Here is a 14475-nt window from a genome sequence, read left to right as displayed (position 1 = left end):
TCGTTTTAAATAACATGTGAATTTTCTTATTCTTTTTCTGATAAAGGATATATATCACTGTAACATGTGAGGTTTCGAACATATCATATAGAATTTAACTATTCTACTATTATTAGAAAATATATATACAGCTGCAAATAGTCTTATGGATTGTGCCACGAGAATGGCAAGATTTTTTGTATAAGTTTATACATTTTACATTTTTGATACTAAATTTTCTTGCATATTATAATTTATTATTTTCTTTTAATATGATAACTCATAATCAGCGCGATGTTTTTTTCCACCGACCTCTCCGTGATAAAAATGTGGATTCATTACAGCGAACCAGAAGTCACCACGTGCCTGGACCATATTAGATGTGGTCATGTTTGCTTTGTCCTTTTGATTTCTCTTAACTCGCACCACATAATTACGACACGTGTCCCTTTTCACGTCATGATCTTTGTATCGTTTTACTTATAAAGGACAACGAAAACCAAATAATACAACAGTATCCATTGTTTACAAAAGAAGAAACTGAGAGCAACTTCAATTATTAACACTTACCGAAGAGAGAGAGAAAGAAACTAAGAGGGAAATGGGAGATGCGTCAGAAGTTTTTGCCACGACCGCGCCGTTAGCTCCAGTTACCAGTGAGCGAAAAGTACGGAGCGACTTGGAGGAAAAACTACCAAAGCCATGTAAGTATGCTTGTCCAATTTATGTTAAAGAATGAAAGTAACAATAGAAAAAGAGAGTAAATGGTCACTCTATATACGTTAAAAACAAAAAATATACAGAATTCACTGAAATATATACATTGATCCAACGTTAAAAAAATGAAAATCAGATTTGGCAAGAGCACTAGTAGCTCCAGATACAGAGCATCCGAATGGAACAGAAGGTCATGACAACAAAGGCATGAGTGTTATGCAACAACATGTTGCTTTCTTCGACCAGAACGGCGACGGTATTGTCTACCCTTGGGAGACTTATGCAGGTAAGTACTCTTTATCAGTATAACTTTTTACTCTTTTTAACTTCATAAAAATAAGAAATCATATACTGTACTTATTTACAAAATAACATAACCATTTATTTACCTCAACAATTATTGGAACATTTTGTAGGATTCCGTGACCTCGGTTTCAACCCAATCTCCTCTGTCTTCTGGAGCTTAATCATAAACTTAGCGTTTAGCTACGTTACACTTCCGGTATTGTTAACAAACCCTAATTAACCCTTCGAATTTAGTTCTAATTATTACCTATATTGAAATTGATATAACTGTTTTGTGAATGGTGAATATTGTAAAAAGAGTTGGTTGCCATCACCATTACTGCCTGTCTATATCGACAACATACACAAAGCCAAACATGGGAGTGATTCAAGCACCTATGATACCGAAGGAAGGTAACATTCATTCACACACACCTGATCATTTAAAATAGAATTTTCGTGATACTCAATTTTGTAAAATCACAATTATAGGTATGTCCCATTTAATCTGGAAAACATATTTAGCAAGTATGCGCTAACGGCTCCAAACAAGTTAACATTCAAAGAGATGTGGAACTTAACCGAGGGAAACCGAATGGCAATCGATCCTTTTGGATGGTTAGTACCAAAACATTCTTGGTTCTTTGTTGAATAATCGTTAAAATCAAATTAAATAGGTCTGCTCTGTGTATTGGTTATGTCAGGCTTTCTAACAAAGTTGAATGGATACTACTTTATATCCTTGCAAAAGATGAGGAAGGGTTCGTGTCCAAAGAAGCTGTGAGAAGTTGCTTTGATGGCAGCTTATTTGAATATTGTGCTAAAAAGAATAAAGAGAAGGCCAATTCTCGCAAGCAAGACTAAGAGTTTGTTTATCTTTTGTATGAATAAGTATTACTGTATTTGCAGCCTATTATTGTTAAGCTCATGTTTGAAGAAACCGTTTGTGTAAGTTGATGTGTAAAATCTGTTCAACAAATAAAATGAGATTTTCATCAATCATTTTGGCAGAAGAAAAAGTATATGAGCTACTTATTTAGTTATTTAAAATTCACTTTATCTAAACCAGAAGATGATGAAGTTGTTCCTATACTTGTCTATGAATTAAATGATATTTGTCTGCTGCAAGATAAGACTATAAGAGTGATCGAGCATGTCCTGCCCAAGGTATTGAGAGCCATGCCATCACTTCGCTGAGAAACATCCTCCTCATGTATCTTCTTAGAAGACTTTAGTCATGTTTTGTTTGCATGTTACTGCGACCTGCTGACTTATTGTTCGTTTTTGGATTACATTGGATTTTAAGTTTTGACTTCATTGTATAAAAAAGAAGTTAATTGACAAAACAAAAGTCTTAAAAAGAACCAGAACATCATAGTTGTCAAAATCGAAAGTCAGAATTTACATTTCACACCAACAAAAAACACACCAAACTTACATATGATTTCTTAGTAATGAAACATTTTTTCTATAAAAAAAATATTAAATAGAAAACAAATAAATTTTAAAAAAATAATAATAGTAACTCAAGAACCTGCTGAAATTACGAAGGCTGAGTTTGTGCCTATCTTTTTTTTTTTACTTTGTGCAATCTCTCTTTAGCTTAGTTAAGCTTCTCTACACACTTTCCCTGACAACCATGGCCTAAGTCTCTGGCTCTGGCTATGAACGTATGCCAAAGCCGTTGAAAAAGATTGCAAAACAGACATCTTTGCTTGAAACTGGACGAAGTAAAGACCTTCTCTTACACTCATGATCCTCAGTCCAGGTATCCCCTGCTTTGATCCCTGAAAAAAACAACACAAAAAAGAACTAAACAAACCTGAATCTAACGCCACACATCTCGTAATGGTAAATGGTTCTTGAAGGTTAGTTACCTCTGTGAAGAGCTCAAAAAGATTGCATTGACCTTCACTTTGATCTTTTCTAGCCTGACCTTTAAAGACGGTCAAAGGACAACCTAAGTCCCATCCAGAGCAATCACAGCTTCCTCCAGACTTCCATCTCTCAACCAAGCTCGAAGGACCGCCACCGCCGTTTCTGCTTCTTGGCCCTCCGTGAATCCCTGAAGGAATCACAACATCAATGCTCATTTGCTTAGAGTTTTCAGAAGCCTTCTTGGTTCTTCTAGCCAAGGGGGTCTTCTTGAGAAACTTCATGCCCCACCCTCCAGTCCCTTTCTCTTCCTCATCTTCTTCCTTGAGAAACCTCTCTCTCACAACAACAGCTGAGGCTTCAAGATTAGGTGGAAGCTCGTCATCTAGCAAACTCACGGGTTCAAGATCTTGTTCTGGTTCTTGAAACGGCTCCCAAGAGCTAAAATCAGCTATGGAGCTTGTTCTACTGCATCTTGAGATACTTCTTTGCCTTGAACCTCGTTTGAGCGCATCAACGACTTTCTTAGACAGTCCTCTGTGTTTCCTGATCTCATTGTGGCATGGTAACTGCTGATTCCCACCGTTACCGAACAGAACAAACTGCCTCTCTACGGTTTTCTCATTAGTGGACGAGACAGAGAACAGAGTTGATACCTTTAGTCTACCAACCAGTTCAGAGACACGCCCTTTCTTCAAATGGATCATGTACGAATAGTCTAGAGAACTACGGTCAAAACCAACACTACAAGTATTGCTCAAGGTAGCTACATAGAACTCTTTCTGATCATCCAATGAGAAAACAAAACAAGGCGTCTTGTTGTCTTTCATAGTGAACTGAAGCGTTCCTTGAGAAACTGTTGATGAAGACGGAGACCAACATGAAGAAGACTGCTCAGAAGAAGAAGAAGAGGGAGAAGAGATCACTGAGCTTGTCCTGCTATTTGTATCACCACTATCCACTGCTTCAAGATTCTGTAACAATGGTTTATCAATCATATGCGTAACCCTCTTGCAACCTGTGATCACAGGGCTAATCACAACGTTCCCTGAATCATCAACCAAGGGAAGATCAAAGAGAAGACGAGCAACATTCTCTTTGGGGATGATAGTTGAGTCAAAGTGATATGAGGAACTCATCATAGAGAGGCTGCAACTAGCTGAGGGCTTAAAGGCGCTGATATTAATCAATTCAAGGCATCTACGGAGATACTTCTCGTCTAGGGACACCAAATGCCTTGGGATCTTGCTATCAAAGAAGCTAGTGGCACGAGAGAATGACCCTCTGGGACCGTTTTTGACGAGGTGTAGCCACTTTCCGCTGTTTGAAACTAAACTACATTGCTGTTGTCTTTTCTGGCTCAACAAGACAGGAAGATTCTCATTAATGCTCAATGAATCTTCAAGCTCAGAATCATCTTTCAGAGCCTCAGGTGTAATACTCCCCATTGTTTGCTCGTTAGCTTTAAATCAAAAGCGAACAAAACTCAGTTTCCCATCCTATCATACATGTATCTGAAAAGACAAACAAGAAAAGAGGACAAAAGATTAGTACAAGACATGTTCAAAACCATTACATTGTGTGATATTTTTCAAAATAGTTAAAATTATGTAGAATCCAAAATGTGAAATGAAGTCTAATCTACTGGGTCCAAACAAAAGGCCAGATTCAAGACCCTCTCTCAAGTCTACAAAAGATGAGAGTTTTTGATGAAAAGTCAAGGTTTTTTAAATATATATTACCTAATCTCTTACCTAAAAGGCAATTTAAAAAAAAGGTAGCAAACAATGAAGAACCCTACAACAAAAATTGACAATTAAACAAAAGCTTGAATTTTTAGATGAACCCATTAATTGAATTAGAGAAAAGGCTAAAACTTTGACGGAGTTTTCAAGCTCAAGATTAACATTGATGAAAAATTTGCAACCAACTCAGAGTTAATGTAAGAGAAAGTACAAAAGTTAAACCCAATATTGACCTAGAAGCTAATTCAGAGTACATAACTATGAAACAAGGAACTGGTTGTGCTCAATTGGGAATGAAGTAAGAAACTGAACCAGAAGCTAATTAAGTTATGCAATAAGACACAGAACAGCTTTAAGAAGAAAAGGAAAAAGACAAAATCTTTCATTTAATTTTCTTTGTACCTGAGTAAGAAAAATAGGGTGTAGATCGGAGGAAACACACAAGCAATCTCCTTTGGCCAATTCTGAATTGTTTGTTCTCTATCTAAGGGAAAAAAAGAATCAGATTCTGCTTGAGTGGGATGGGATGGGAAGAAGAAAGTGGGAGAAGCTTGGAAGCAAGAAATTTTCTGGGTTTCTAGAGAGAGAGAGATGGGTGGGTGTTTCACTAAGGCACGTTAATGTCTGACTACTAGTACCAATGGGCAATGGAGACGAAGGGAAAAAGGAACTTCTGTTTTTTTGGGTGTGTGTGAGAGACTTGACTATGGTGGGCACTACTCAAGGAATAGAGGGTTCTTACAATGCAGGGCCCCACCTCTTTTTTTTTATTTTTTCTATTGTGGCAAAAAGCTTGAGATTAAGGGGGTTTTGTTAAAAGTGGAAATTATAGAGAAACAAAGTTAGTGAGCTGAGCTGTTGGGCACGATCGAGATAGAGAAGGAAGGTGGTGTGGTGGTGTGGTGGTGAATTGGTGATGGCTACTCGTTAGCTAAAAAAGAGGGACTAGTGAAGTTAATAAAGAAAGTGCCCACATTAATACCCATTTGCTTCTATCCACTTTTCTGTTTCTCCTTTTTTTTCTCAATTTATTCAGTTTTTAACATTTCCAGTTAGCTCATTGTTACTGAAGAATATCTATCCTATTAAAAATGAAGTACAAATGGGAAATAACCCTTACTTCTTTTAAATATTTACCACGGAATGCCACTGCACTAATAACTACTAATTAACCAAAAATCAATTAACACATTTATACCAAAATAGTCATATTATTCACTTACCAATAAAGAACGTCATGTGTATTTTTCGAACCTCGAGATAATAAACCGGTTGATTTACAGTTTTACACCAGTGTCTAAATTATATAAACTTTCACAATAATAATAAATCTTGATGTAAATTACAAACCAAAGTTATGATGTACTTAGCTACAAACCTTCACAGTAATACTAAACCGATTGGTTTACATGTATTAAATGAAATGTATCTGCCATTATTCAAAGTTTATGATTAACGAGACACATTTAAAATAAATTTTCTTTTTATAAAGCTTTTGAATATTGCTATTGATTTGATTTATAAAAAAGAAACATATATTCCCTAACAGTTCCTAACATATTTTTAACTTATTCCTAAAATCTCTACATATCTAACAAAATGAAGATTTTATAATTATGATTCACAGCTAATCTAACCTTTCTATATAAATTTATTTAAATGAAAGTAGAATCTTTAAATGATATATATATATATATATATATATATATATATATATATATATATTTATATATATATCAAAAATATTTGATTTCACCTGCAAAATATAAACTATACATGTTTTATTAAAACATATAAAGTTATTTTTTAATTATAATTAAGAATACAACCCAAAATTCAAAATAATATAGAAATGGAATTTATTGTCAATATTATAAAACTTAGACACATGTCTAATCTTTTAAAAGGATAACATATTAATTTACATAAATATTTTATTTTGGATAGTAGTATATTATAAAAAGTAATTAGCTTATGCTACTAAGAAAAATTGAAAGTTCATTATATTATCAGAAAATATCTATCTAGACCCTTTTAAGATATACGAAAAGAGGTCAATTTAATTACTTAATTTTTTTGGTCTAAAATAATCATAAAACAAAATTTAAAATTTATATACATATTTCAAATCAAGAAGATAATTTAATGTTGATTTATATCAAAAATTTGATTCAAAAATATACATATATTCAAAAATTGATTTTTACTAAAATATTTGCCACTAATCATTATTAAAAAAATGTTTTCAATATATATAAGAAAAAAAAAATACAAAACCCAATTTAATATAACAACTTAAATTAGAGGTTTTATATTTCACATTAAATTTTAAAAATATAATATATGTGATTACTTATATGATGGTACGTATAAAATACTATTAAATTTATGATAGCTTATATGACAGTAGGTATAAAATAATATTAATTATATGATGACACATATATGATAAATAATAGTGACTGAGGATGCACGTTCGGGTACCAATTCGGGTTTGATTCGAGTATGTTTAGGTTTTAGGTTTCGGGTTTCTGGGGTCAAAAATTTCAGTCCTATTCGAATATTTTTATATTTTGGTTTGAGTTCGATTTTGATCTTTGTAGGTTCATTTCATGTTCGGATATCCCATTTAAATTATTTTAATTTTTAAAATTCACTAGATTTTGACCCGCGCTTTTGAAGCGCGGGATATTTTACGATGAAAAATTTTACTAATAATTTAACAAATATTTTGGTAATTTTTAAAGAGTGTGTATTTAAAATATTTTTGTATTTAAATCAGTATTTTTAAATTCAACCCGATTGTGATTATACCGGTTAATCTGGAGATCTGACAATTCAATTTATGTTTTTAAAATATTCATATTAAAAAATCACTAAAACCCGAGACTAACCGATTGAACTGATGGATGACCGATATGTAATCTAATTGGATTTAAATTGTAAAAGTTTCATAATTTGTAATCTTATAATCGAAATTTTAAAGTTCACTATTTTGCAATTTATGAAATTATGACGTTTCTACAAAATTTTAAAGAGAAAATGATAGATATAAAATAATTAAGATTAATTATTGTATTATTTGGAAACATTGATAGTAGTATAAAAAATATATTGTTTGGAAACATTGATAGTAGTATAAAGAAATAAGTATATTGTTTGGAAACATTGATAGTATTATAAAGAAATAAGTATATTGTTTGGAAACATTGATAGTAGTATAAAGAAATGAACATTAGTGATTTAATGTATGTTTAATTATAAAGTATAAAGGTGTATTTAATTTAAAAACTTACAAACTAAATGTTAGGTCCAACAGAATGTTTCTGTTTTAATAAGATAGATTATATACTTTCATTTTCTCAAAATTTATAAATAAAATAATATTTTACATATAATTTGAATAACATATGTAAGAATACCTAAATTAACATATAAATTGGTTTGGTTTAAATATTTGGATAAATAATCAATAACTTTTCAAGTATTTTGGTGTTTTGAGTATACATTAACTATTTTAGATTTTTACTTTTTACTATTTGTGTATATTTTCAAGTATTAAGACCAAATTAAAAATATCATATATATTATGAATGTTTTTATATAAATTAATTTTAAAAATATAATATATATATATATATATATATGAATCTATTTCGGATCCATTTGGGTACTCAAAATACTTCGGTTCAGATTGGATTCGATTTTGGTTCTCTAAATACCAGAATTTTGAATAATTCAGATATTTGATCAATTTCGGTTCGGGTTTGGGACTACTTTTTCGGATCGAGTTTGGTTTGGTTCTTCGGATCTGAATTTTGTGTCCAGCCCTAATATTGACACGAAAATAAATAGCAATATATTTTTGAAATATACATCCGCGCGGGCGCGCGGGTTAAAATCTAGTATAACTTATAAAGCCTTCAATCAAAAACACTATTGTTACCGCTTTAATTTTTACCAAAATATAGTATATGATATAATAAAAATTAATAAGTTCAAATAACAGTATAGAACACGATTGTTTACTATTTTATAACACTGAATAAATCGTTTCTCAAACGGTGACTGATTCACTATATTCAATGAAATCATAAAGAGCCAACCACATATATGGTATCACATGCAACCACCGCTGTTTCTAACTCTGATTCAAGGATATCAAACCTTAAAGGCCGATCTTGTAAGCATAAAGCATCCAACTATATATGCATGACTTACATGACGATCTTAGGTCAAACCGAGGATGAATCAAGGGATCGACTTATGGATATTTTTTTTTGAGGCTAGTCGTTTCTTCATTGAGAATTGAGATTGATTTTTTAGGCAATTAACGTTAAGAATTGGAGGTTTTCGAATTGCAGATCCATGGCTTCTTTTTTTGCTTTTTAGATTTGATTGATAAGAAAAAAATTCACAATTGGTAAGAAGGTAGTTTTACATATAATACATATTACACACGCAAATGCGCAATATTTTATCTACACAACTCACAGTTATTTTATTGATTATTAGTATATAGGTTAGTGCTGCTAAATTATCTTTTTCGTTTGTTATAATTAAAAAAAAAAGTTAATGAGATACAAAAAGACATAAATGGACTAATCATCTTGACGTTTAGCTACGTGTACAAAGAAGAAATTTGTTATAAGCATGTAAGTATATCTCAACAAAGTTTTCTAAATTCTCTAGTTAGTTTGTAAATTTGTCTTTCTTTAAATTTAACAAGTGTATCTGTACTCCATTAACACAAATAAGTGATAACAGAAAACCTGTGTTAACATCTTTTTAATCATCCACCAAACTAAACAAGGTCCTTAAAGTGGTACATGTGTTAGGAAACCTGTATGTTTTCAATTAGTGGTGTAAATCTGTAATGAAAACGGACTTGTAGTAGACGTGTAGTATATGTGGTAAGCTCCGCGTACAATAATGGGAATAATTAAACAATCATATTGTTTGAAAAAATTAAAACAAAACCTACATTACATATTTTGCCTTTCTAAAAAAATATACATGATTGAAGTCTTTAGAACATGTATTGATATTTTATTTAAAATATTTGAATACAAAAATGAGAATCTATGGACCAACCAACAAATTGACAAAACTGTTTTGTCTCATACCAGGCCGTGAGCTTGCGGCACATGATTGTCTACACCATTTTGTTGCTTCTTCATTTGCATTTTACGCAATTTATTTAAATTCAAAATTCAAACACGTAAACCTCCATATAATAGTATAGTTAAGACTAGTTCCACTATTTATGTGTTTTATTCTTCTTGAAGGTCACAAATGTCAGCTCAATTATTCATCTAGAATATCATATGCGAGTAAATATACATCTATATGATATTAAATATTCGTGTAAATTGAATCGACCTACCGAGCTTGAAAATTGATGCCTCCGTTTGTATATAATCTAAGAATCCTCTCCACCAAATCCGGTCCATATGTTTGCACTAACCGCATAAACGTTTTTTTAATGTGAATCATTAGCCATAGTTCGTGAAGCCGTAACCATAATTCATGTTTTCTCATGCATGTGATTCAGTCAGTTTTTTTTTTGTCAAATTCAGTCAGTTTATTTGTTTTTAATAGTTCGTTAGTTTGTCTGGTCTGAAATTGTTATTTCGTAGTACACGTGTAGGTGTTGTGGAAAATAAGCTAAAAAAGATTCGAAGTTGATAAGAATGTATCATAACCAAGTTGAACGAGTCTATTTCCTATAGATCGAGATGCGTTATTAGTTCTCAAAACGCTATCTTCAATTATCAAAAAAACATGACTCAAACTTGAAACCGTATCATCTTATATTAGTTTCGCTACAAGTATTATTTAATCCTCTAATCTCTAATATTTGCTTACAGTATTTTAAAGTTAAGATAACAACACTTGGTAAATATACTAATTATTGGCATCGTGGGGTTTTCGAAGCATCTTGAATTTTATACTTCATTCATTGGGATTTCAGGATAAGTTTAGGTGTTGCCTCTCAACGTTGATTAAACGATAAACTAAGGAATGAAAAACAATGTGAACTCCCTTTGTTTTCTCACAATGAATTATACTTTTCGTTTTCTTAAGTTTAAAAAACTGTGTATTCCGTGTTTCTAAGTCAAATGACATAGGTAAATTCTTGAATGTTTTTATTTATTAAAAACTATATAGACTTCATTAGTTTTGAAAAGGACCTTTCAAATTGTCATTGTCATCTTTCTCCTAAAGTCAATATCGTTATAGTTTAATCTCTGCCTTTTATACGTTTGGTTGAAACTACTATCATCCTCGTGAATTCTGTTAAGTTAGATGGGCTTCACACTTAAAACCAATTGGTGATAAAAGGAGTGACCCACCTATCTTATATATTGCTAAGGATCCCCTCCAATACCCGATGTGGGACAACTATGTGTCTAATACGCCCCCTCGAGATGATGGCTCTCTGAACATCAATCTCGGAATGCTCGGGCAAAGATCGATGTGCCAAATTTGGGCCAGATCGATGTGGATCGGGTTGGACTGCATGGATCGGGCTCTGATACCATGTTAAGCTAGATGGGCTTCACACTTAAAACCAATTGGTGATAAAAGGAGTGACCCACCTATCTTATATATTGCTAAGGATCCCCTCCAATACCCGATGTGGGACAACTATGTGTCTAATAAATTCAGTTTTAACAATATTCGTTAGTTACAAGTCATTTTTTATTTTTATTTTTTTGCTAAATTTTGGAATTTTCACTTTTTCACACATAGTTTTCAATTCTCAGCAACGGATCAAAAGAAAATAATCAAGAAAATATAATAAACTGTCTTATTAGACAGTTACTACAATATTTTTTCACTTTAGTAACTATTTATTAGCAATGGGCCTTTGACTAGCCCATTAGCAGAAGAAAATACAAAGACTCAGTCCACCAGTATTGTGCAGACTGCTCTCTTGTCGTCTTTCTCCAAACAGAAAACAGTCAAGATGCAACGGTCCTGTGTTCGTACGTTCAAACCAGCTCACGTCCTAACCGTTTCAAACAGATTTGGCTGTCTTGGATCGTGTGCTGTCATGTGCTGATGTTGGCGTGACGATAAGATCGCATCTCTCTATATATTTGATGTAAGGAAGTTGTAATCGCTCAAGCAAGAAATAACAAAAGTAAAGTTTTCTTCTTCACGAAAGTGCTCTGTTTCTTTCGATCTTTATGGTATCAGAGCTATGGAAGCTACTGATGCTATCTCGACGCCATCTCTGAGTATATCTCAGTGTATGACGTTGAAGCTCACCTCTTCCAACTACTTGCTTTGGAAGACACAGTTCGAATCCTTTCTCTCAAGTCAATCTCTGCTCGGTTTCCTCAACGGCGGAGCTGTTCGGCCGACGCCGACGATCACTGTTCGACAAGATGATACAGACGTTGAACAAGCCAACCCGGAGTTCACCAAATGGATCCGCAAAGACCAACTTGTTATGGCGTGGCTCTTTGGCTCGTTGTCAGAAGACGCACTTCGCTCTGTTTACGGTCTCAGCTTAGCTCAAGAAGTTTGGTTCAGCCTCGGAAAGAAGTACAACCGTGTCTCAGCTACAAGGAAGCTAGATCTACAACGCAAACTCCAAGGTATGAAAAAGAATCAAAGATCCATGACGGAGTACCTAGGAGAAATCAAGAGTGTTTGTGATCAACTAGACTCAATAGGTTGTGCTGTTTCTGAAAACGAGATGATTTATGGAGCTTTGAGTGGTCTAGGCAAAGAATATGAGTCTATTTGCACTGTCATTGAGCACTCCATGGACGTTGTACCTGAGATGTCGTTTGAAGATGCGGTTTTTAAACTAGTAAACTTTGAAGATAAGCTGAATGTGTACAATCAAGCTCCAGAGGTTAACCCTCATATGGCGTTCAATGTTGGAAGAGGATACTCTAACAACAGAGGACGCAGTGGTTACTATCACCGTGGAGGATACCGAGGTCGTGGAAACAACTCCTACTCTACACGAGGAAGAGGTTTTCACCAGCAGTTCGCAGGCAACAACAACAGTTCTGCTCCTGGCTCAAACACAACAAGACCCACTTGCCAAATCTGCGGCAAATTTGGTCACACTGCTGCACGTTGTTACAGTCGTTTTGATCAGGACTATGTCACTCCGGACAATGTTCACAATGCTCTCACCACGATGAAGCTGTCTGGCCAGGAACAGGCTGCTGGACATGACTGGTATCCAGACTCTGCTGCATCTGCACACATCACCAACAACAGTTCACAGATGAGTTCTGCAGAACTGTATCTTGGGAATGATCAGGTGATCGTTGGAAACGGAGACTATCTACCTATCACCCACATTGGCTCGATTGCTCTGCATACACCACAAGGTACTCTTCCTCTTGATGATCCACCGGAGGTTTCTGTACGTTCCTTGGCTCTAACCTGATTTCTTGGTCTGCGAGGCGTCATGACACTGTCTCCAAGTCATCAACTGAGGCGGAATACAGAACAATGTCCGACGCAGCTTCTGAGGTAGCTTGGATACAGAACCTCCTGCGTATAATGGGATTGGAACAGCGGATCATACCGTTATTGTTATGTGATGATCTGTCTGCAGTTTGTCTCAGTGCCAATCCAAGGTTTCATAAGAGGACGAAACACTTCGAGATCGACTATCATTATGTTCGAGAGAGAGTAGCCATGAAGAAGCTGGAGGTCAAACATATCTCCGGAACTCTGCAAATCGCCGACGTGTTCACTAAGTCGTTAGCTCAGGAACCGTTCTTCAAACTGCGAGCCAAACTCAGTGTATCGCTTCCTCCTACTCTGAGTTTGAAGGGGAGTATTAGCAATGGGCCTTCGACTAGCCCATTAGCAGAAGAAAACACAAAGACTCAGCCCACCGGTGTTGTGCAGACTGCTCTCTTATCGTCTTCCTCCAAACAGAAAGTAGTCAAGGTGCAACGGTCATGTGCTCGTACGTTCAAGCCAGCTCACGTCCTAGCCGTTTCAAACAGATTTGGCTGTCTTGGATCGTGTGCTGTCACGTGCTGATGTTGGCGTGACGATAAGATCGCATCTCTCTATATATTTGATGTAATGAAGTTGTAATCGCTCAAGCAAGAAATAATAAAAGTAAAGTTTTCTTCTTCACGAAAGTGTTCTGTTTCTTTCGATCTTTACTATTCAGAAACTATATATGGGAACTATTGTACGATCGACATTTAGCATGTATCAAAGTTGTTGTCTTGTAAATATTTTGAGCTTTTATTAAATGGTAGATAGAAGAGAAGCCCTTATAAAATAATCCATCTCTAAACCTTTGTTGGCCCAATCCTTTTTTTTTGCAAATTGTTGGCCCAATCCTTCATACCGGGTTTCAGACATGCATGATCAATAATCAGTCCAGCCTATTCAATCCTGTTTATAAGAAAATGCGTAGGTAGCAGAAAGGATATCTGAAGTATACAAACTAAAAAAAATTCCAAAAAAAAAAGTATACAAACTAAAAATGTGCTCAACGTGAAATGAGCAAAATTAAAATCCAAAGGTTTATACACACATATATATAGTCTTCAGGTGAAAAAGAATACAAACTTAACTATTCAATTACAAGACAATCACATATATCATATATTATGATGAAGTATGCATGAGTCAAAATTTTCAAATTATATGTAACGTAATTGAACTTTCTTCTTCGCTACTGTTTTATTCATCCAAACCTGCCTATGCCCTTTATTCTCTTCTTCCTTTTTTAGTTCTTAGTTTGTTCTGTTACAAAGATAAATATACTAATTAACAAGTAATAGCTCTATAGAAGTACTAGTTAACTTATTTATAAGACTATAAGATTCATGTTTACATGAGTCTTTAATTAGGGTGTGGAACTGGAAAC

At 34.1% G+C, this 14475-nt stretch overlaps 2 protein-coding genes across 2 annotated transcripts; one reads left to right on the top strand and one right to left on the bottom strand.

Annotated features, from left to right (window-relative positions):
* The first annotated feature begins 491 nt into the window (after nt 1-491).
* Nucleotides 492-1980, top strand: LOC108812695 (probable peroxygenase 3). Its single transcript, XM_018585025.2, has 6 exons — nt 492-683; nt 833-982; nt 1113-1198; nt 1301-1395; nt 1474-1599; nt 1686-1980. Exons 1-6 carry the CDS (start codon nt 581-583, stop codon nt 1843-1845), a joined length of 720 nt encoding a protein of 239 aa, XP_018440527.1. The 5' UTR covers nt 492-580; the 3' UTR covers nt 1846-1980.
* Nucleotides 1981-2343: 363 nt separating this feature from the next.
* Nucleotides 2344-5356, bottom strand: LOC108812694 (uncharacterized). Its single transcript, XM_018585024.2, has 3 exons — nt 5004-5356; nt 2859-4370; nt 2344-2768 (listed from the first exon to the last, which is right to left on the bottom strand). The coding sequence occupies exons 2-3, from the start codon at nt 4302-4304 to the stop codon at nt 2589-2591; spliced, it is 1626 nt and encodes a 541-aa protein (XP_018440526.1). The 5' UTR covers nt 4305-4370; nt 5004-5356; the 3' UTR covers nt 2344-2588.
* Nucleotides 5357-14475: the final 9119 nt, after the last annotated feature.

Source organism: Raphanus sativus, chromosome 6 (genome assembly GCF_000801105.2).
Source record: "Raphanus sativus cultivar WK10039 chromosome 6, ASM80110v3, whole genome shotgun sequence".
NCBI lineage: Eukaryota > Viridiplantae > Streptophyta > Magnoliopsida > Brassicales > Brassicaceae > Raphanus > Raphanus sativus.
The sequence above is the reverse complement of the archived record's forward strand: the minus strand, read 5'-3'. Positions and strand labels throughout refer to the sequence as shown.

What these genes read in the sequence shown, in the direction of transcription:
- LOC108812695 (XM_018585025.2), top strand. Translation starts at nt 581, where the DNA reads ATGGGAGATGCGTCAGAAGTTTTTGCCACGACCGCGCCGTTAGCTCCA. An exon ending in ACCTATGATACCGAAGGAAG is followed by an intron (nt 1,396 to 1,473) that starts GTAACATTCATT and finishes TCACAATTATAG; the next exon opens with GTATGTCCCATTTAATCTGG. An exon ending in GCAATCGATCCTTTTGGATG is followed by an intron (nt 1,600 to 1,685) that starts GTTAGTACCAAA and finishes TGGTTATGTCAG; the next exon opens with GCTTTCTAACAAAGTTGAAT.
- LOC108812694 (XM_018585024.2), bottom strand. Translation starts at nt 4,304, where the DNA reads ATGGGGAGTATTACACCTGAGGCTCTGAAAGATGATTCTGAGCTTGAA. An exon ending in TTTTTGAGCTCTTCACAGAG is followed by an intron (nt 2,769 to 2,858) that starts GTAACTAACCTT and finishes TGTTTTTTTCAG; the next exon opens with GGATCAAAGCAGGGGATACC.